General features: G+C 44.9%; 1 protein-coding gene across 1 annotated transcript; it reads left to right on the top strand.

The window, feature by feature from the left end:
• The first annotated feature begins 967 nt into the window (after positions 1–967).
• Positions 968–7,868, top strand: LOC142256471 (C3a anaphylatoxin chemotactic receptor-like). The gene is made up of 2 exons (XM_075328178.1): positions 968–1,026; positions 6,878–7,868. Exons 1-2 carry the CDS (start codon positions 968–970, stop codon positions 7,866–7,868), a joined length of 1,050 nt encoding a protein of 349 aa, XP_075184293.1.
• The last annotated feature ends 14,593 nt before the right edge of the window (positions 7,869–22,461 follow it).

Raw genomic sequence — 22,461 nt, 5'->3', positions numbered from 1 at the left:
GACACCCATTGGACCGGAGAGCAGCGACATCCATTGGACCGGAGAGCAGCGACATCCATTGGACCGGAAAGCAGTGACATCCATTGGACCGGAAAACAACGACACCCATTGGACCAGAGAGCAGTGACATCCATTGGACCGGAGAGCAACGACATCCATTGGACCGGCGAGCAGAGACATCCATTTGACCGTAAAGCAGTGACATCCATTGGACCGGAAAACAGCGACACCCATTGGACCAGAGAGCAGTGACACCTATTGGACCAGAGAGCAACGACATTCATTGGACCGGAGAGTAGAGACACCCTTTGGACTGGACCGGCCCCTGAAGTGAGTTTGATAAAGGTGTTTTTACGTTCTACACAGCGACCAGGGCTCTTATACACAGTATTCTAGAATGCTGTATATAAGAGCCTACTGGTGGTGGACACAGGTCATACGGGCCAAATCTGGTGGCCGGTTCCCTTTAACACTAGAAGTCCCAGGAATTTCGAGCTGCCCCCTGAAGTCCTGAAAGAGGGTCAACTGACCCTTAGTCCAAACTGAATAGAACTAACTAGAAACTAAATGGTTAAACTCAATGGAAAACAACAACCTCCTGTGGTGCGACAGTAATGGCCTTAATTACAGAACAAAAGACGGTGATTATAGGATGTTACCTAAAATCCTTCAGGTCATTTGACCCGTCTATGGGATCCAAAGGTAGAAATGTTAAATGACCCCTCTCTGGGACTTCTAGTGTTAAAGCATGGTACATATATTTTAATAAAATTACATGACTTTTCCTGCACTGTCATAATGAGTAATCCACATAATCTGCTTTTTTTAAGCTATTATTATTATTATTATTATTATTATTATTATTTTTGGTAAAAATTCAGAATAGGTCTTTATTAGTTATTAATAATTTTATATTAAGCTTTTTTTGTCCTTATATTTTTGTTTTTCTTTTAGGTAAAAGCTCAGAATGGAAACAACTGATTTCAACCTGAATGTAACGGAAAAAAATCTGGATTACAACTACCCGTATGTTATTAATTCTCATTCTTTATATTCCCAAATAATGTCAGGTTGGGCTCCATTCACATTGACATACAACATTTTGTAAAATTTCACCAGACTGCATACAGACCAATTTTTTCCTGCCAAAATGATGAAAATTCAGCAAAACCCATTAGACCTCACTGTAAAGTGGAAGTGGTCCGTGTCGTGAATTGGATTTCACACTTTGTCGTCTTTTCCATTTATAAATTTACAACCACATTAATTTAAGAGGATCTTAAATTTGAACAGGAAATTATATTATAGCGAGCAGCTGAAACGTCCAGATATTCATCGGAACATAAAACATCTATGGAGATTCTTCTTATCTAATTGTCTTATCTCGTTAAGGCAGCGCTCCCATGATAATTTTTATGTTGTAAATATTTTTAAATATGCATGCAATTTACAGTACAGAACAAAAGTTTGGACACACCTTCTCATTCAAAGAGTTTTCTTTATTTTCAGGACTCTGAAAATTGTAGATTCACATTGAAGGCATCAAAACTATGAATTAATACATGTGGAATGAAATACGTAACAAAAAAGTGTCTTATATTCTAGGTTCTTCAGAGTAGCCACCTTTTGCTTTGATTACTGCTTTGCACATTCTTGGCATTCTCTTGATGAGCTTCAAGAAGTAGTCACCAGAAATGGTTTTCTAACAGTCTTGAAGGAGTTCCCAGAGATGCTTAGGACTTGTTGGCCCTTTTGCCTTCACTCTGCGGTCCAGCTCACCCCAAACCATCTCGATTGGGTTCAGGTCTGTGGAGGCCAGGTCATCTGGCGTAGCACCCCAGTCTTAGTCAAATAGCCCTTACGCAGCCTGGAGGTGTGTTTGAGGTCATTGTCCTGTTGAAAAATAAATGATGGTCTAATTATACGCAAACTGGATGGAATAGCACGCCGCTGCAACATGCTGTGGTAGCCATGCAGGTTCTGTATGCCTTCAATTTTGAATAAATCCCCAACAGTGTCACCAGCAAAGCCCCCCCACACCATCACACCTCCTCCTTCATGCTTCACGGTGGGAACCAGGCATGTAGAGTCCATCCGTTCACCTTTTCTACAAAGACACGGTGGTTGGATCCAAAGATCTCAAATTTGGACTCATCAGACCAAAGCACAGATTTCCACTGGTCTAATGTCCATTCCTTGTGTTCTTTAGCCAAAACAAGTCTCTTCTGCTTGTTGCCTGTCCTTAGCAGTGGTTTCCTAGCAGCTATTTTACCATGAAGGCTGCTGCACAAGGTCTCCTCTTAACAGTTGTTCTAGAAATGAGAAGGTGTTTCCAAACTTTTGGTCTGTACTGTACTCACTGATTGCGCCACTCCAGCTCTATGTTGAGTCACGTGACTGGAATTCCGACATTCTGGATAACGCTGATGTCATTTGTGAGTTGGAAGTTGGTTTTGCAATGTGCGTTTATGGAATGTCAGAACAGGGCTCCATAGATTTCAGTTATAAAAGTGAGTTCCAGGGAGTTGTATTTGCAGTCACCTGAGTGAGAAAAGACCTGGAGTGGTGCTGTAAACTGGAGATGAAGACAATCATTAAATATATTATTGTATCTACACTATATTAAATATACTTTTAGGTCTCTTTCACACGTCCGTGAAAATCACGCACGTTTTTATGGACGTGTCAAAGGTACGTATTACCCTCTGTGTGCCGTGTTTATGGCACACGTGTGTTCTCCGTGTGCTATTCGTGATAACACACGGAGAACGGGAACTTTCTGCTCACCTGTCCCTGGCGTGGCTGTCCGTGGTGCTGATCTACGATCTCTGGTCCTGCCGACTCCCCGCTGCTGCTGCTTCCGGCCCGCAGTGGAGTGAATATTCATGAGCATAATGAGCGGGGGTCAGAAGCAAGTGCCAGCAGCGGCAGAGACAGCAGGACTGGAGAAGGTGAGTATAAAAATTCCTTTTAATTCACAGACATGTGTGTTTTCTCGGGTGTGTGTCACACAGATCACATCCGTGCAGTTCATGTGTGGTCCGTGTGACACCCGGGATGCCAGAGAAAAACGGACATGTCTACGTGTGGAGCACACAGGCACACGTATGCTCCACACGTACACACGGATGTGAGCGCAGACCCATTGATTTTAATGGATCTACGTGTGCCTGTGTCCCCGGTATGTGAGGAAACGGACCAAACATTTTCCGGAGACACGGACGTGTGAAGGAGGACTTATACAGATTTCTAACATACACATGTAATGGGAATGCTGTTTTAAGAAAGAAAAACATTTTCAACTACCCAATTAGAAGGTTAAAAAGGTTAAAACCCTAGTCCTGACCTTGATCTCCAGCACTGTGGATGCTCCCTGCTGTGACCTGGACATGCCCCCCGGTCTGTGCAGATCACAGGTCTGGGAGGAGACCACCACCATCTTTGTTGACTCCACAGCATATGCTTTGTGTTCCACTTTCCCCTTGAGCACGATGGTGGCGAGCAGCGATCTGCAGCATGAGGCAGGTATTGTACTATATATGTGACGCTGTGATCATCACTCTCCCGATCCTCCCACGCATGTAACTCACCTTGGACCTTTGCTCCTGGCAGCTCCTCGTGTCTGTGCGCTGACATAAGGAGCTGCCGAGAGACACCAAGCTGAGAGGAGGAGCTGACGGGAGCGGAGGTCCGAGGTGAGTTACATGTGGAGGGAGGAGCGGTGGTCACAGCCTGCCAATTATAGCAAAATACCTGCCTCATGCTGCAGATCATCATTGGCCACCGCCAGTACTCACCACGGATGTCCGCTCCCAGTAGTTCCTAGTTCCTCCTGTCATCTCTCTATGCTCAGCACAGGAAGCACAGAACACTGGGGAATGTTAGGGTTACAGAGAATAGGGGAACATTGGGGCACAGAGCACTGGGAATGTTGGGGCATAGCACACTGGGGAATGTTGGGGCACAAAGCACTTGGGAACATTGAGCCACAGAGCACTGGGGAATAATATGGAACAGAGCACTGGGAACTTTGGGGCACAGAGCATTGGGGAATGTTGGGGACACAGAGAGTGCACAGATCACTTGGAGATGCTGGAGGGGCATAGAGCACTGGGGGACATTGGAGGGGCATAGAGAGCGCTGAGAGATGCTGGGCTCATAGTCTGACCTTGGGGACACTAGGGGCACAGAGAACACTGGGGGAATAGTGAGACCTGGGTGAAGCTGGTTGCATGAAGAGCAATGGGGGCACAGAGAGCACTGGGGGACACCGTAATATGGGGCACAGGAATATGAGGCACAGTATATCAAGGCACAGTAATATTGTGACAGAGTATATGGGGCACAGTATACAGTGAGGCAGAGTATACAGTGGAGCACTATTCAGCTGTCCTTTGTGACATTTTACATATATAAGGATCACTTTGCAGTCACCAACAAAATGGCTCCGCACTATGATCCTAAACTTCATCCTCTCTAATCCTTTTGCAAACACCCAGAAGGGGAGGGGAAGGTGACATCACACACATGAGAGCAGGTTCCAACCATTTTTCCTGCAGTTGTAATGTGAGCTAGTAGTACATTAGGATTTCAGCAGCTGTTCCCCCTAGCATTCAAGAGTGGAAAATATCAAACTTTTTAAATATTTTTTTTAAATATTTTGCGTTATTAAAAACAAATAATAATATGTAAATAAATTATTAAAACATGAATACTTTACATTTTTTCAGTTACTGAATTTTTTTTTTTATGGCACCTTCCCTTTAAATAAATTGGGCTGTGTAATACTTCATATCTCCTCCGGGAGTGCTGTAGGGAAATGGAGTACTTTAGTATTAATAAAGCAAACTTGCATCTTGGAAATTAAATGTTTATATTCAGCAGAGAGGTTTCTAAATAATACTGGTATAATTAATTATATAATCAGACAAGATCCCTTAGCTTTGTTTAAATTAGGGATAAAACTTTATATTCTCATGAAGCAAACTCAATGCAATATTGCACATTTAGAAGAAATTATTTGACACTTTGCAAATTAAATCAAAACTACATGGTGGTGTCACATATACAGCATATACGTTGATATTTTTGAAGATGGTCATGCCTTATCACAATTTTTAGGACATATTGAGTGAAGAGCTGTGGTATAGAATGACACATATATGACTGTTTTGGTGTAGATAAGACCGATCACTCTGGGCTCATGGCTGTTTCCTCATCTGGATAGCCTTGATTTCATCCAGTGGAACACTTTTAACACTTTCAGCTCTCAGAAGCATTAGATTTGTGTGGATTTCCTTGAAAACATGAATGTTCTTTGTCAATATACTCAATAGAAATCTTGTAAATGCTAGAAATTGATTCACACATGTGAAGTATTGAGGTCTCTTCGAACTCTACCATTCTATGATTCTATTATAGCTGAGATGATTTAGGAAAGCCTGCACTCGCAGGGGGTTGGACCCAATGGCCGTTGACGTTACTTCCAACTCTACCATTCTATGATTCTATTATAGCTGGGATGATTTAAGAAAGCCTGCACTCGCAGGGGGTTGGACCCGATGGCCCTTGAGGTCCCTTCCAACTCTACCATTCTATGATTCTATTATAGCTGGGATGATTTAAGAAAGCCTGCACTCGCAGGGGGTTGGACCCGATGGCCGTTGACGTTACTTCCAACTCTACCATTCTATGATTCTATTATAGCTGGGATGATTTAGGAAAGCCTGCACTCGCATGGGGTTGGACCCGTTGGCTCTTGAGGTCCCTTCCAACTCTACCATTCTATGATTCTATTATAGCTGGGATGATTTAGGAAAGCCTGCATTTGCAGGAAGTGTGGCCCGATGGCCCTTGTGGTCCCTTCCAACTCTACCATTCTATGATTCTATTATAGCTGGGATGATTTAGAAAAGCCTGAATTCGCAGGAGGTTTGACCCGATGGCTCTTGAGGTCCCTTCCAATTCTACCATTCTATGATTCTATTATAGCTGGGATGATTTAGGAAAGCCTGTATTCGCAGGAAGTGTGACCCGATGGCCCTTGAGGTCCCTTCCAACTCTACCATTCTATGATTCTATTATAGCTGGAATGATTTAGGAAAGCCTGCACTCGCAGGGGGTTGGACTCGATGGCTCTTGAAGTCCCTTCCAACTCTACCATGCTATGATTCTATTGTAGCTGAGATGATTTAGGAAAGCCTACACTTGCAGGGGGTTGGACCCGATGGCCCTTGAGGTCCCTTCCAACTCTACCATTCTATGATTCTATGAACATAACAAAAGTTATCAAACAAGCCGTGTACATGCCATCAAAACAATACTGATGGAGGAAAAATATGTTCTATAGGGAAGTTTCAACGTTTAGGGTGTGATCATACAGGTCAGATACAATGGATCCATGATTTTCTGTGACGTACCATGTGTTTGCACTCATATAGGGAGCAGCCCTTATGGACAATTCTTTAATACACTTCTCGGAATCTGGAGGACTTTGCAGATGTTCCTGATTTTTTCATGCATGGTTGTAGAAGCCACATGCATGAGAAGTGGGTTGTTGACAAATTTGTTATAGCTGACCCATTTGAGTACGGCCTTAAAGGATGCAACATTCTCATCAATATTATAAGACAAAAGAAAGTTACCTTAACAAAGCATGTATCTAGTAAAAAAACAAAAACAAATCAGAGGAACTATGAGCATTTGGACCTTCTGTTATGAGATAGAAAAAGATGATCTAAGAGTAGAAATCATCATCACTTTGGCACTTTGGTGTTTTTGCCATGCTTTACATGTATACCTCTATGAACAACATAAGATAGGTGTAAAGTTATTCATTATTCGTGAGACTAACTTCTTCCCTACTTTGTTTTATAAGGTCATCTTACGAAGACAATGAAATAATCAACACAACTTACTGCATCAAGTGTGATGAAATCTTACAGAAGATATCAATTACTTTGTGCAGCATCGTTTTTGCTCTCGGGATTATTGGTAATGGATTAGTCATCTGGATTGCCGGATTCAGGATGAAGAGGACAGTCAGTGCTGCGTGGTTCCTCCACCTGGCCATCGCGGATTTCCTGTGCTGTGCGTCTCTGCCGCTGCGTATTATAGACTGGGCTCACTTTTTCTTAATGTTATCGGGTGTTTGTTGCACATTGATTATTATTCTTTTCAATCTAAACATGACCACCAGTGTTCTCCTCCTGACGGCCATGAGTATTGACCGCTGGGTGTCCGTCATGTGGCCATTTTGGGCAAAAGTTCATCGGTCTTATAAATTAGTAAGAATTACTGTGGCAATCATTTGGTTATTAAGTTTGCTCTTAACTGGTTTATTATTTTTCTTAAATGAATTATATTATCTTGATTTGCATGAATGGTGTCTATTCTATATGATTGATACTCATTTTGTTGAGATAAAACAAAGAATTCAACTCGTCAGGTTACTAATAATGTGTGTGATCCCTTTTCTCATCATTATGACCAGTTATGTCACAATTTTCTTCAAGCTTAGAAAAAGTAAGAGATCCCAGAGATCTCAGAGATCCTCCAGGATCATCACCGCTGTTATATCGTGTTTCTTCATCTGCTGGTTTCCATATTACATCTGGCCATTGACATCTATGTATGATGGAGATAGTGTCCAATTCCATGCAGTAAATATTTTCATTACCACCCTGGCTTACCTTAACAGTTGCATAAATCCAATCATTTATGTCTTTATGGGTCAAGATTTTCAAAATGGTTTCTTCAGATCCATCCCCGCCAGGATAGAAAGAACCTTAACTGAAAACATGGAACACCCTAATAACCTGTGCAAAGGACGAGCAGATTTTCAAAATACTTGCAGCACAGATGTATAAATATATTCTCTTTATCTACGTAAAAGTATCTTCAAAATATTTTCCAATTTGTTAAAGTTATGAATAATCAATTGACAATTCCCTTAAATCTGTTTTGCATTTTAAACATATATAAATATATATTTTTATATGGTTATACATATAAACCACTACATTTTGGCTTAGTAAATTTAGCTTGCTTGCTTAGCTTACCTGTGTAGACTGTGACAGAATCAGCAAATTCATTACCTATAGATTCCTATAAGGGATAGTGTCATAAGAGTAATGTTAATTTTAGAGAACAAGTTCAGCAGAGTTACTACATTTTCATTTGGGTATTCCATTAAGCTTTCATCACTATAAAATATAAAATAAAAGGAGTTTATTTAAGCATTCATATTTTTTGGGAGCATTCATTTTGGCTTACTAAATTTAGCTTGGTTTTTTAGCTTAACTGTGTAGACTGTGACAGAATCAGCAAAGTCATTACCTATAGATATCTATAAGGGACAGTGTCATAAAAGTCATGTTATTTTTAGAGGACAGCCTCAGCAGAGTTGCAACATTTGCATTCATGTATTCCATTAGGCTTTCATTACTATAAAAATTGAGATATATGGAGTTTCTTTAAGCATTCACTTTTTTGGAATATACATTTTGACTTATTAAATTTAACTTGCTTTTTTAGCTTAACTGTGTAGACTGTGACAGAACAGCAAAGTCATTACCTATAGTTATCTATAAGGGACAGTGTCATAAGAGTCATGTTATTTTTAGAGGACAGGCTCAGCAGGGTTACTACATTATCATTCAGGTATTCCATTAAGCTTTTATCACTATAAAATATGAAATAAACGAAGTTTCTTTAAGCATTTGCTTTTTTGGGAAAATACATTTTGGCTCACTAAATTTAGCTTGTTTTTTTAGCTTAGCTGTGTAGACTGTGACAGAAACAGCAAAGTCATTACCTATAGATATCTGAAAGGGACAGTGTCATAAGAATCATGTTAGTTTTAGAGGACAGGCTCAGCAGCATCACCACATTAGCATTCAGGTATTCCATTAAGCTTTCATTACTATAAAAATTGAGATATATGGAGTTTCTTTAAGCATTCACTTTTTTGGAATATGCAATTTGGCTTATTAAATTTAACTTTCTTTTTAAGCTTAACTGTGTAGACTGTGGCAAAACAGCAAACTCATTACCTATATATATATATTTATATATATATATATATATATATATATATATATATATATATATATATAATGCACAGTGTCATAAGAGTCACTATTTTTAGAGGACAGGCTCAGCAGAGTTACCACATTATCATTCATGTATTTCAATAAACTTTTATCACTGTAACATATGAAATACATGAGGTTTCTTTAAGCATTCATGGTGTTTTGGGAAAATACATTTTGGCTTACTAAATTTAGCTTTCTTTTTTAGCTTAACTGTGTAGACTGTGACAGAAACAGCAAAGTTATTTCCTACAGCTATATATATATATATAGGGGACAGTGTGATACGTCATATTCTTTTTAGAGGACAGGCTCAGCATAGTTACCACATTATCATTCAAGTATTTCATTAAGCTTTCATCACTATAAAATATGAAATAAATGGAGATTCTTTAAGCATTCACGTTTTTAAATATTTAATTTCTAGCTGTATTAGACATTCATTAGTGGTGTGAGTTTGTAAGGTTTAGCAGACCAGCATGTTAAGTCCTATTTATTTTTATGTCTATGCATCTCTCCAACATGATGTTTTACGTTGTGTGTGATACTATTTATTGCTTTGTTACTTGTTAAGTAGTTTGATCAATATTACTATTTACATATTTAACTTTGTAAAAGTTAGGACAATATAAATGTTTTTTTTTTCAGAATGTTAATGTAATTTTCAATAATAAATACAAATATATATTCTTTTTTTGACTCAAGAAGTTTAACACCTTCCCGAAATCCACCATACATGTACATGTGTTGAGGGTGACAGGTGTCCTCCTTTTTTATTCAGCCAGATTCTGCCTCTGACAGCATCTATCAGAGCTAGCGGATCAATGCTACGATCTCTTCTTTTTTATTTAAGATTCACAATTGGTGGCCAGTGTCCATTCTGATGTCCATTGTTTCCATCCTCACCAAGTGATCACAGGGTGGTGATAAAATGTCATGTAAGTCGAAACAATATGGATATCACCTGCCACTGCTGTGTTATGCTATTATTGTACGATATAGCACAATCGATCAATCACAGGTGGTAAAATCTAAAGAAAACCCTTTTATTTTTAAAAAAAAATAGTATTAACATAAATATTTAAAATAATCTTCGTTTTCTCAATACAGAATTAAAGAAATTAAAAGTGTTTGATATTGTAACATCTGTAAAAGTCCAATCTAACAAAATATCACATAACCTGTACAGAAAGACCATGTAAGAAACTAAAATTAAAATGTAAACATTTTGTTTTTTTGGTCATCAGTCACTAGTGATGAGCGGGCACTACCATGCTCGGGTGCTCAGTACTGGTAACTAGTGATGAGCGGGCACTACCATGCTCGGGTGCTCAGTACTCGTAACTAGTGATGAGCGGGCACTACCATGCTCGGGGGCTCAGTACTGGTAACTACTAACTAGTGATGAGTGGGCACTACCATGCTCGGGTGCTCAGTACTGGTAACTAGTGATGAGCGGGCACTACCATGCTCAGGTGCTCGGTACTGGTAACTAGTGATGAGCGGGCACTACCATGCTCAGGTGCTCAGTACTCGTAACTAGTGATGAGCAGGCACTACCATGCTCGGGTGCTCAGTACTGGTAACTAGTGATGAGCAGGCACTACCATGCTCGGGTGCTCAGTACTGGTAACTAGTGATGAGCGGGCACTACCATGCTCGGGTGCTCAGTACTGGTGGTAACTAGTGATGAGCGGGCACTACCATGCTCGGGTGCTCGGCACTCGTAACTAGTGATGAGCGGGCACTACCATGCTCGGGTGCTCTGTACTAGTAACTAGTGATGAGCGGGCACTACCATGCTCGGGTGCTCAGTACTCGTAACTAGTGATGAGCGGGCACTACCATGCTCGGGTGCTCAGTACTGGTAACTAGTGATGAGCGGGCACTACCATGCTCAGGTGCTCAGTACTGGTAACTAGTGATGAGCGGGCACTACCATGCTCGGGTGCTCAGTACTGGTAACTAGTGATGAGCGGGCACTACCATGCTCGGGTGCTCAGTACTGGTAACTAGTGATGAGCGGGCACTACCATGCTCAGGTGCTCAGTACTGGTAACTAGTGATGAGCGGGCACTACCATGCTCAGGTGCTCAGTACTGGTAACTAGTGATGAGCGGGCACTACCATGCTCAGGTGCTCAGTACTGGTAACTAGTGATGAGCGGCCACTACCATGCTCGGGTGCTCTGTACTAGTAACTAGTGATGAGCGGGCACTACCATGCTCGGGTGCTCAGTACTCGTAACTACTGATGAGTGAGCACTACCATGCTCAGGTGCTCAGTACTCGTAACTAGTGATGAGCGGGCACTACCATGCTTGGGTGCTCAGTACTGGTAACTAGTGATGAGCGGGCACTACCATGCTCGAGTGCTCAGTACTGGTAACTAGTGATGAGCGGCCACTACCATGCTCGGGTGCTCTGTACTAGTAACTAGTGATGAGCGGGCACTACCATGCTCGGGTGCTCAGTACTCGTAACTACTGATGAGTGAGCACTACCATGCTCAGGTGCTCAGTACTCGTAACTAGTGATGAGTGGGCACTACCATGCTTGGGTGCTCAGTACTGGTAACTAGTGATGAGCGGGCACTACCATGCTCGGGTGCTCAGTATTCGTAACTACTGATGAGTGAGCACTACCATGCTCAGGTGCTCAGTACTCGTAACTACTGATGAGTGAGCACTACCATGCTCGGGTGCTCAGTACTCGTAACTAGTGATGAGCGGGCACTACCATGCTCGGGTGCTCAGTACTGGTAACTAGTGATGAGCGGGCACTACCATGCTCGGGTGCTCAGTACTGGTAACTAGTGATGAGCGGGCACTACCATGCTCGGGTGCTCAGTACTGGTAACTAGTGATGAGCGGGCACTACCATGCTCGGGTGCTCAGTACTCGTAACTACTGATGAGTGAGCACTACCATGCTCAGGTGCTCAGTACTCGTAACTAGTGATGAGCGGGCACTACCATGCTTGGGTGCTCAGTACTGGTAACTAGTGATGAGCGGGCACTACCATGCTCGAGTGCTCAGTACTGGTAACTAGTGATGAGCGGCCACTACCATGCTCGGGTGCTCTGTACTAGTAACTAGTGATGAGCGGGCACTACCATGCTCGGGTGCTCAGTACTCGTAACTACTGATGAGTGAGCACTACCATGCTCAGGTGCTCAGTACTCGTAACTAGTGATGAGCGGGCACTACCATGCTTGGGTGCTCAGTACTGGTAACTAGTGATGAGCGGGCACTACCATGCTCGAGTGCTCAGTACTGGTAACTAGTGATGAGCGGCCACTACCATGCTCGGGTGCTCTGTACTAGTAACTAGTGATGAGCGGGCACTACCATGCTCGGGTGCTCAGTACTGGTAACTAGTGATGAGCGGGCACTACCATGCTCGGGTGCTCAGTACTGGTAACTAGTGATGAGCGGGCACTACCATGCTCGGGTGCTCAGTACTGGTAACTAGTGATGAGCGGGCACTACCATGCTCGGGTGCTCAGTACTCATAACTAGTGATGAGCGGGCACTACCATGCTCGGGTGCTCAGTACTCGTAACTAGTGATGAGCGAGCACTACCATGCTCGGGTGCTCAGTACTCGTAACTAGTGATGAGCGAGCACTATCATGCTCGGGTGCTCAGTACTCGTAATTAGTGATGAGCGGGCACTACCATGCTCGGGTGCTCAGTACTGGTAACTAGTGATGAGCGGGCACTACCATGCTTGGGTGCTCAGTACTCGTAACTAGTGATGAGCGGGCACTACCATGCTCGGGTGCTCAGTACTGGTAACTAGTGATGAGCGGGCACTACCATGCTCGGGTGCTCAGTACTGGTAACTAGTGATGAGCGGGCACTACCATGCTCGGGTGCTCAGTACTCATAACTAGTGATGAGCAGGAACTACCATGCTCGGGTGCTCAGTACTTATACCTAGTGATGAGCGGGCACTACCATGCTTGGGTGCTCAGTACTGGTAACTAGTGATGAGTGGGCACTACCATGCTCGGGTGCTCAGTACTCGTAACTAGTGATGAGCGGGCACTACCATGCTCGGGTGCTCAGTACTGGTAACTAGTGATGAGCGGGCACTACCATGCTCAGGTGCTCAATACTCGTAACTAGTGATGAGTTGGCACTACCATGCTCGGGTGCTCAATACTCGTAACTAGTGATGAGTGGGCGGCACGGTGGCTCAGTGGTTAGCACGACAGTCTTGCAGCCCTGGGGTCCTGGGTTCGAATCCCACCAAGGACAACATCTGCAGGGAGTTTGTATGTCCTCCCTGTGTTTGCGTGGGTTTCCTCCGGGTTCTCCGGTTTCCTCCCACACTCCGAAGACATACAGATAGGGAATTTAGATTGTGAGCCCCAAGGGAAAAGGGGTTCTTGATGTATGTAAAGCGCTGTGAAATATGTTAGCGCTATATAAAAATAAAGGTTTTATTATTTATTTATTATGAGCGGGTACTACCATTCTCAGGTGCTCAGTACTCGTGACTAGTGATGAGCGGGCACTACCATGCTCAGGTGCTCAGTACTCGTAACTAGTGATGAGTGAGCACTACCATGCTCGGGTGCTCTGTACTCGTAACTAGTGATGAGCGGGCACTACCATGCTCGGGGGCTCAGTACTCGTAACTAGTGATGAGTGGGCACTACCATGCTCGGGGGCTCAGTACTCGTAACTAGTGATGAGTGGGCACTACCATGCTCAGGTGCTCAATACTCGTAACTAGTGATGAGCGGGCACTACCAGGCTCAGGTGCTCAGTACTGGTAACTAGTGATGAGCGGGCACTACCATGCTCAGGTGTTCATTACTCGTAACTAGTGATGAGTGGGCACTACCATGCTCAGGTGTTCATTACTCGTAACTAGTGATGAGTGGGCACTACCATGCTCGGGGGCTCAGTACTCGTAACTAGTGATGAGCGGGCACTACCATTCTCAGGTGCTCAGTACTCGTGACTAGTGATGAGCGGGCACTACCATGCTCAGGTGCTCAGTACTGGTAACTAGTGATGAGCGGCCACTACCATGCTCAGGTGCTCAGTACTGGTAACTAGTGATGAGCGGCCACTACCATGCTCGGGTGCTCTGTACTAGTAACTAGTGATGAGCGGGCACTACCATGCTCAGGTGCTCAGTACTCGTAACTACTGATGAGTGAGCACTACCATGCTCAGGTGCTCAGTACTCGTAACTAGTGATGAGCGGGCACTACCATGCTTGGGTGCTCAGTACTGGTAACTAGTGATGAGCGGGCACTACCATGCTCGAGTGCTCAGTACTGGTAACTAGTGATGAGCGGCCACTACCATGCTCGGGTGCTCTGTACTAGTAACTAGTGATGAGCGGGCACTACCATGCTCGGGTGCTCAGTACTCGTAACTACTGATGAGTGAGCACTACCATGCTCAGGTGCTCAGTACTCGTAACTAGTGATGAGTGGGCACTACCATGCTTGGGTGCTCAGTACTGGTAACTAGTGATGAGCGGGCACTACCATGCTCGGGTGCTCAGTATTCGTAACTACTGATGAGTGAGCACTACCATGCTCGGGTGCTCAGTATTCGTAACTACTGATGAGTGAGCACTACCATGCTCGGGTGCTCAGTATTCGTAACTAGTGATGAGTGAGCACTACCATGCTTGGATCCAGCATATAGAAGAACGAGGCGGCAGCTCACTCTGTCAGTAACATGAAACTTTTTATTCTGCGATTGCAGACATATACAGGAGCAGTGAGGGGGAGAGAGGGGTGCTGCTGCCTCGTTCTTCTATATGCTGGATCTCTGAATTCTCTTCATGCTGCTCGCTGAGCACCACTCTGCAAGGCACTATCCACACAGACGCACGTGCATTTCTGGACCATAAAACCTGCGAGTACGGCTCCACTGCCCGGCAGATCTGCTCTGCAGTGCCCGATCTTGTTTTGTTTACTACCATGCTTGGGTGCTCAGTACTCATAACTAGTGATGAGTGAGCACTACCATGCTCAGGTGCTCAATACTCGTAACTAGTGATGAGTGAGCACTACCATGCTCGGGTACTCGGTCCTCTTAACTAGTGATGAGCGGGCACTACCATGCTCGTGTGTTCGGTACTCGTAACAAGTGATGAGCGAGCACTACCATGCTCAATTGCTCTGTACTCGTAAATAGTGATGAATGAGCACTACCATGCTCGGGTGCTCAGTACTGGTAACTAGTGATGAGCGGGCACTACCATGCTCGGGTGCTCAGTACTGGTAACTAGTGATGAGCGGGCACTACCATGCTCGGGTGCTCAGTACTGGTAACTAGTGATGAGCGGGCACTACCATGCTCGGGTGCTCAGTACTGGTAACTAGTGATGAGCGGGCACTACCATGCTCGGGTGCTCAGTACTCATAACTAGTGATGAGCGGGCACTACCATGCTCGGGTGCTCAGTACTCGTGACTAGTGATGAGCGGGCACTACCATGCTCGGGTGCTCAGTACTCGTAACTAGTGATGAGCGAGCACTACCATGCTCGGGTGCTCAGTACTCGTAACTAGTGATGAGCGAGCACTATCATGCTCGGGTGCTCAGTACTCGTAATTAGTGATGAGCGGGCACTACCATGCTCGGGTGCTCAGTACTGGTAACTAGTGATGAGCGGGCACTACCATGCTTGGGTGCTCAGTACTCGTAACTAGTGATGAGCGGGCACTACCATGCTCGGGTGCTCAGTACTGGTAACTAGTGATGAGCGGGCACTACCATGCTCGGGTGCTCAGTACTGGTAACTAGTGATGAGCGGGCACTACCATGCTCGGGTGCTCAGTACTCATAACTAGTGATGAGCAGGAACTACCATGCTCGGGTGCTCAGTACTTATACCTAGTGATGAGCGGGCACTACCATGCTTGGGTGCTCAGTACTGGTAACTAGTGATGAGTGGGCACTACCATGCTCGGGTGCTCAGTACTCGTAACTAGTGATGAGCGGGCCCTACCATGCTCGGGTGCTCAGTACTGGTAACTAGTGATGAGCGGGCACTACCATGCTCAGGTGCTCGGTACTCGTAACTAGTGATGAGCGGGCACTACCATGCTCAGGTGCTCAGTACTCATAACTAGTGATGAGCAGGAACTACCATGCTCGGGTGCTCAGTACTTATACCTAGTGATGAGCGGGCACTACCATGCTTGGGTGCTCAGTACTGGTAACTAGTGATGAGTGGGCACTACCATGCTCGGGTGCTCAGTACTCGTAACTAGTGATGAGCGGGCCCTACCATGCTCGGGTGCTCAGTACTGGTAACTAGTGATGAGCGGGCACTACCATGCTCAGGTGCTCGGTACTCGTAACTAGTGATGAGCGGGCACTACCATGCTCAGGTGCTCAATACTCGTAACTAGTGATGAGTTGGCACTACCATGCTTGGGTGCTCAATACTCGTAACTAGTGATGAGTGGGCGGCACGGTGGCTCAGTGGTTAGCACGACAGTCTTGCAGCCCTGGGGTCCTGGGTTCGAATCCCACCAAGGACAACATCTGCAGGGAGTTTGTATGTCCTCCCTGTGTTTGCGTGGGTTTCCTCCGGGTTCTCCGGTTTCCTCCCACACTCCAAAGACATACAGATAGGGAATTTAGATTGTGAGCCCCAAGGGAAAAGGGGTTCTTGATGTATGTAAAGCGCTGTGAAATATGTTAGCGCTATATAAAAATAAAGGTTTTATTATTTATTTATTATGAGCGGGTACTACCATTCTCAGGTGCTCAGTACTCGTGACTAGTGATGAGCGGGCACTACCATGCTCAGGTGCTCAGTACTCGTAACTAGTGATGAGTGAGCACTACCATGCTCGGGTGCTCTGTACTCGTAACTAGTGATGAGCGGGCACTACCATGCTCGGGGGCTCAGTACTCGTAACTAGTGATGAGTGGGCACTACCATGCTCGGGGGCTCAGTACTCGTAACTAGTGATGAGTGGGCACTACCATGCTCAGGTGGTCAATACTCGTAACTAGTGATGAGCGGGCACTACCAGGCTCAGGTGCTCAGTACTGGTAACTAGTGATGAGCGGGCACTACCATGCTCAGGTGTTCATTACTCGTAACTAGTGATGAGTGGGCACTACCATGCTCAGGTGCTCAGTACTCGTAACTAGTGATGAGCGGGCACTACCATGCTCGGGGGCTCAGTACTCGTAACTAGTGATGAGCAGGCACTACCATGCTCAGATGCTCAGTACTTGTAACTAGTGATGAGCGGGCACTACCATGCTCAGGTGCTAAGTACTGGTAACTAGTGATGAGCGGGCACTACCATGCTCGGGTGCTCTGTACTCGTAACTAGTGATGAGCGGGCACTACCATGCTCAGATGCTCAGTACTTGTAACTAGTGATGAGCGGGCACTACCATGCTTGGGTGCTCAGTACTTGTAACTAGTAGTGAGCGAGTACTATCATGCTCGGGTGCTCAGTACTGGTAACTAGTGATGAGCGGGCACTACCATGCTCAGGTGCTCAGTACTCGTAACTAGTGATGAGCGGGCACTACCATGCTCAGGTGCTCTGTACTCGTAATTAGTGATGAGTGAGCACTACCATGCTCGGGTGCTCAGTACTCGTAACTAGGGATGAGCGGGCACTACCATGCTTTGTTGCCTGGTACTCGTAATTAGCGATGAGTGAGCACTACCATGCTCGGGTGTCCGGTACTCTGACAATCAGTTGGATGCTCAGATGGGGGCAACTTGAGTACGCAAGTATAATGAAAGTCAATAGAAAACTCAAGCTTTTTTCCTGAGGATCTTACGTAAACGTTCTCGAGTTCCACTTACTTCCATTATACTCAGTACGCACGTCAAGCCCATCGGAGCACATTTTTTACCTTAAAAAAGGCACTAGCCCCGGCGCCAAAACACGTTGATGTAATAAAAACCTTCATTTTGTACCAACATATATCATTAATTTCTGCAAACACAGCCCTCTCTGCTAAAGTGAATTGTTATCTGGAAGAAGATTTACCTGTGCATGCCCAGGGAAGCAGCAGTGATGTAAGGCACAACCAGCTTGCACTGCAGACTCTTTGCAGACATCTGTCTCCCAGGCAATGCACAATGAAGTTGGATATATGTTTTCCAACATAACAGGCCCATGTCCAGGTAAGTGTCACGCTACGTATGGGACAGTACAACACGTACCGCAACAGGTAAAGGAGATCCTATGTCTAGTGAAGGGGAGATGGTGACCCCTGACCTAACTTTCCCCTAGCCCCTGGCTCCTCTTACCACCCTAGATAGGTTATGCAGCAATACACTGAGCAGGATACCTGGCCCTGTCTGATCCTGAACTGGGCCCCAGGTAAGGAACAGATGGGATGTGTTGTGAATACATTTTCCAGTTCGGGGCTCCCTCTTGTGGTCAGTACTGGCGGTGCTGTTGATTTGTGGAATGAAAGTCACACACCTGTCAATGACTGGCAATCAGGTCTGTCAGATTGGGGTATATAGCTGAGTAGTTTTCTTCTGTTACTTGTCGGTGCTCAATGGCTATCCTGTGTGTTGAGGACATTCTAAATCCAGCCCTGTCCTCTACCAGAACTCCTCTCAGATAAGTGGTCTTTGTACCTCTGCTGTTTGTTTTCCACTTTCTTGTTGTTTTTTCGGCTTTGATACTAATGCTTGATTCCTATTTTACCTGTGTGGAGTTCCTGGTAGAATTAGATTATTCCCTGCTGAGAGTGTCTGTATACTTAGCTCCATGATTCTGCAAGGTTTGTGTTTGTCATGCTTGGTATTAATTCAGTCCCTTATCTATATTAGTGTTTTGGATCCCAGTAACATCAGAGTACTGATATAGTGGGGGAGAGGCCGTTTGGTCTCAGGGTTTTTTATTTTAGACATGCTGGTATTTTTTAGGATTATTACGGGTACAGACAGTAATCTTTCCTATCCTTTCCTATAAAGATAGTTTGGGTCTCATCTTTGCTAATCTGTTTTCTGGCTATGTAGTGTGTTTTTTTATATCACCGTAGTCTTTACATGTGAGGGGCTATCTATATCTTTGGGGCTTGCTCAAAGGCAGATTAGCTTATCTTATATTTCTATCTATAAGGATATTTAGTTCTCCGGGTGTGTCGAGACGACTAGGTCATCGTAGGCTCATCCCACGGCTACTTCTAGTTGTGTGTCAGGATTAGGTCTGCAGTCCATTAAGTTTCCAGCCACTCTGGTTACTTTTTGGGTTTCTGCATTTTTTTGATCCCCCTCGGTCCCTGACTCATAACAGGGATGAGTGCTTAGTAAACCCCACTAAGATCTATAGAAGACACAGGAAGGATAAACAGGGGGAAGTGAACAAATAACTTATCTCCAAGAAGACTCAGGGAGAGAAACAGTAAGAAACAGCAACAAACAACAATATTTCTTCAGATGATTGCAAGACTACTGCTTGCATCCAAGGCCTCTATAGGAACTTTATCACCAACAAACATCCAGGGAAATTGTGAATATTTAAGGAAACACAGGAAATAGATATTGATTAGGAGCTGAAAGGTGAGGATATTTGCAGGGTCCTAAAAGAAAAGGAATAAACCCCAATCAGAGAAGATACTTAGGATACCATTTAAGCTGGGTTTACACGCTGCAACATCGCAAAGGACATCGCTGTAACGTCACCGGTTTGGTGACGCAATAGCGACCTCCCTAAGTCTCTGCTAAGTCTCTGGTGAGCGTTCAAACCGGCAAACCTGGCCAACAACTTACCAGCGATCCGGACCTGCAGAGCGACCTAGCTGGTTGTTGGGGACGTTGATAAGCAGCCTTTTGAAAGGGAAGTTGCTAACAAAGTCGCTGAAAAGGATTCACACACTGAAACTTCATGCTGCACAGCGGGAAACAAAGGACCTAGGAATGGTCCTGAACGACTTGTAGTGCTCAGCAACTTCCAGCAACTTCACAGCAGGGGCCAGGTCGCTGAAGGGTTTCACACAATGCAACATCGCAAACAACATCGCTGTTGCGTCGCAAAACCGGTGACGTTACAGCGATGTCGTTTGAGATGTTGCAGTGTGTAAACCCAGCTTTACACCACAGCAGAAAGAATAGAATGTCAGGGACCAGTTTGTCTAGCCATACATTATGACTAGGGATGATCGAATACCTCAAATATTCGGCTTCGCGAATATCCAACGAATAGGTCGCCACTATGCGGATATTCGATGCGCAATGTAAGACTATGGGAAGCCCGAATAGTTACGAATAGTTGTTTTTCCGGTTTCCCATAGACTTGCATTGCGCAACGAATATTCGCGAATAGTCGAATGGCGGCGACCTACTCGGCAAATATTCGAGAAGCCGAATATTTTAGGTATTCGATTATCCCTAATTATGACCTTCTACAGCTGGATACCACGGGACCATCTGTTAACCGTGACACACCTGTGACAGTAAGGTAGACAGAGAGGAAGTTGGACAGACTCAACAATGAGATTTGCTAACAGCTATTGGCACTGGCTGACTGAGTCCAAGTTTTATGAAATCAAAGCATTGGATGATTTTGTTATGTATACTGTAAATTAAAGCATTTTTTGGTAAAACTTGATTTCTCATAAACACAAAACATATGGAGAAAAAGGAAGTTCCCAAATTACAGATGGATTACAGTTCCTTTTACAAAATTCAAAACACTTAGTAACCTGATGAGGAACAATCACCTGCTCGAAAGAGGAAAGAGATATACAGAGGTAACCACATAGGGAAAAAAATCAACTGATACTGCAAAACAAACAGTAGTGAGGCTAGAAAAAAAGATAATATTTGCAGGCTTAGACGTCAAGTAAATATTGCTCACATACAACCGGCACGTGGCATTCTTGTCAGATATCTTCACTTTGTGCCAGATCTTAGGGTGCTGAGTAGAGATGAGTGAACCTAATGTCTGGGTTCAGAGTTTGGGTGCTTTACGTATGCTGATCACTCACCGGTACACTCGGTGCTCAGCCCAATATGAGCTGTTTGCAGTGTTTGACAGGTTCGCCCTGGGGTAACAACAGCATGATTGAATGTACTGTGCACAAAAAAATGGAAAACCCCCTCCCACCCTCTCCCGGAAGTGTTCTACTTATGGCTGGCTGCATGTGCGCGGAGACCCAATCAGTGACTTTCATCAGGGTTCGGTTCAAGTCCAAACCCATGGAGGGTCAATTCAGCTGCACCCGCCAAATCGCACTTCCGCTGGATTGCTCATCTCTAGTGCAGAGCAGATCTCTGATGTCATGATGAATGTTGTGATGTCATCAGCACACATTGGATCTTCGGCATTGCACATCGTAATGTATGTTTATAGGGATCAACATCAGGTAGGGAGTCATATGAATCCTGCAGCCAATCTTCAGATTTTCTTGTGCTTTTTCCCTAATATGACAGTATGATTCCAATCTCCAATGCCAGATCCAAAGACCAGCAAATGAGACCAGACAGCTGTGGCAGCATAAAATCAGATGAGTATATATTTGTTATTTTTAACCCTTTTCTCTCCCCGTGGTTTATTAAGGCCACTTTAAACGCTGCGATATCATGACCAATATCGCTAGCATGGGTACCCGCCCCCATCGGTTGTGTGACATGGGCAAATCGCTGCCCGTGGCGCCCAACATTGCCCAGACCCGTCACACTACTTACCTGCCCTACGACGTCGCTGTGACCGGCGAACCGCCTCCTTTCTAAGGGGGCGGTTCGTTCAGTGTCACAGCGACCTCACAGCTGCGTCACTGAACCGCCGCCCAATAGAAGCGGAGGGGCGGAGATGAACGGGACGAACATCCCGCCCACCTCCTTCCTTCCGCATTGCGGGCGGGATGCAGGTAAGGAGAGGTTCCTCATTCCTGCAGTGTCACACGTACCGATGTGTGCTGCCGCAGGAACGAGGAACAGCATCGTTACTGCTGCAGCAACGATATTCGAGAATGGAGCCCCATGTCACCGATGAGCGATTTTGCACGTTTTTGCAACGATGCAAACTTGCTCAAAGGTGTCACACGTAACGGCATCGCTAAAGCGACCGGATGTGCGTCACCAATTCCGTGACCCCAACGAGATCGCCTGAGCGATGTCGCAGCGTGTAAAGCGGTCTTTAGGCTTTACTGTCTGGAAAAATGTCAGAGCTTCGTGAATGTATCTTTGGGTCACTTACAATTTGGACTAATTTTATTAATTTCATAAAATTTGCCCAACAAAACCCCATTATTTAGTCATCTAACATATTAGACCTGTGACTGGATTCTATCTGCCCATAAATTTGAATACTCTAAAGGCTGCTTTACACGTGAAAGCACCCGCCCCCATTGTTTGTGCGTCACGGGCAAAATCGCTGCCCGTGATGCAC

This window comes from Anomaloglossus baeobatrachus, chromosome 11 (genome assembly GCF_048569485.1).
Source record: "Anomaloglossus baeobatrachus isolate aAnoBae1 chromosome 11, aAnoBae1.hap1, whole genome shotgun sequence".
Classification (NCBI taxonomy): Eukaryota; Metazoa; Chordata; class Amphibia; order Anura; family Aromobatidae; genus Anomaloglossus; species Anomaloglossus baeobatrachus.
Note: the sequence above shows the minus strand (reverse complement) of the source record. Positions and strands in the feature narration are given on the sequence as shown.

Bases quoted from the DNA above. Each gene is read 5' to 3' on its own strand.
- LOC142256471 (XM_075328178.1), top strand. From the start codon at position 968: ATGGAAACAACTGATTTCAACCTGAATGTAACGGAAAAAAATCTGGAT. The intron at 1,027-6,877 runs GTATGTTATTAA...TTGTTTTATAAG, and splicing joins AATCTGGATTACAACTACCC to GTCATCTTACGAAGACAATG.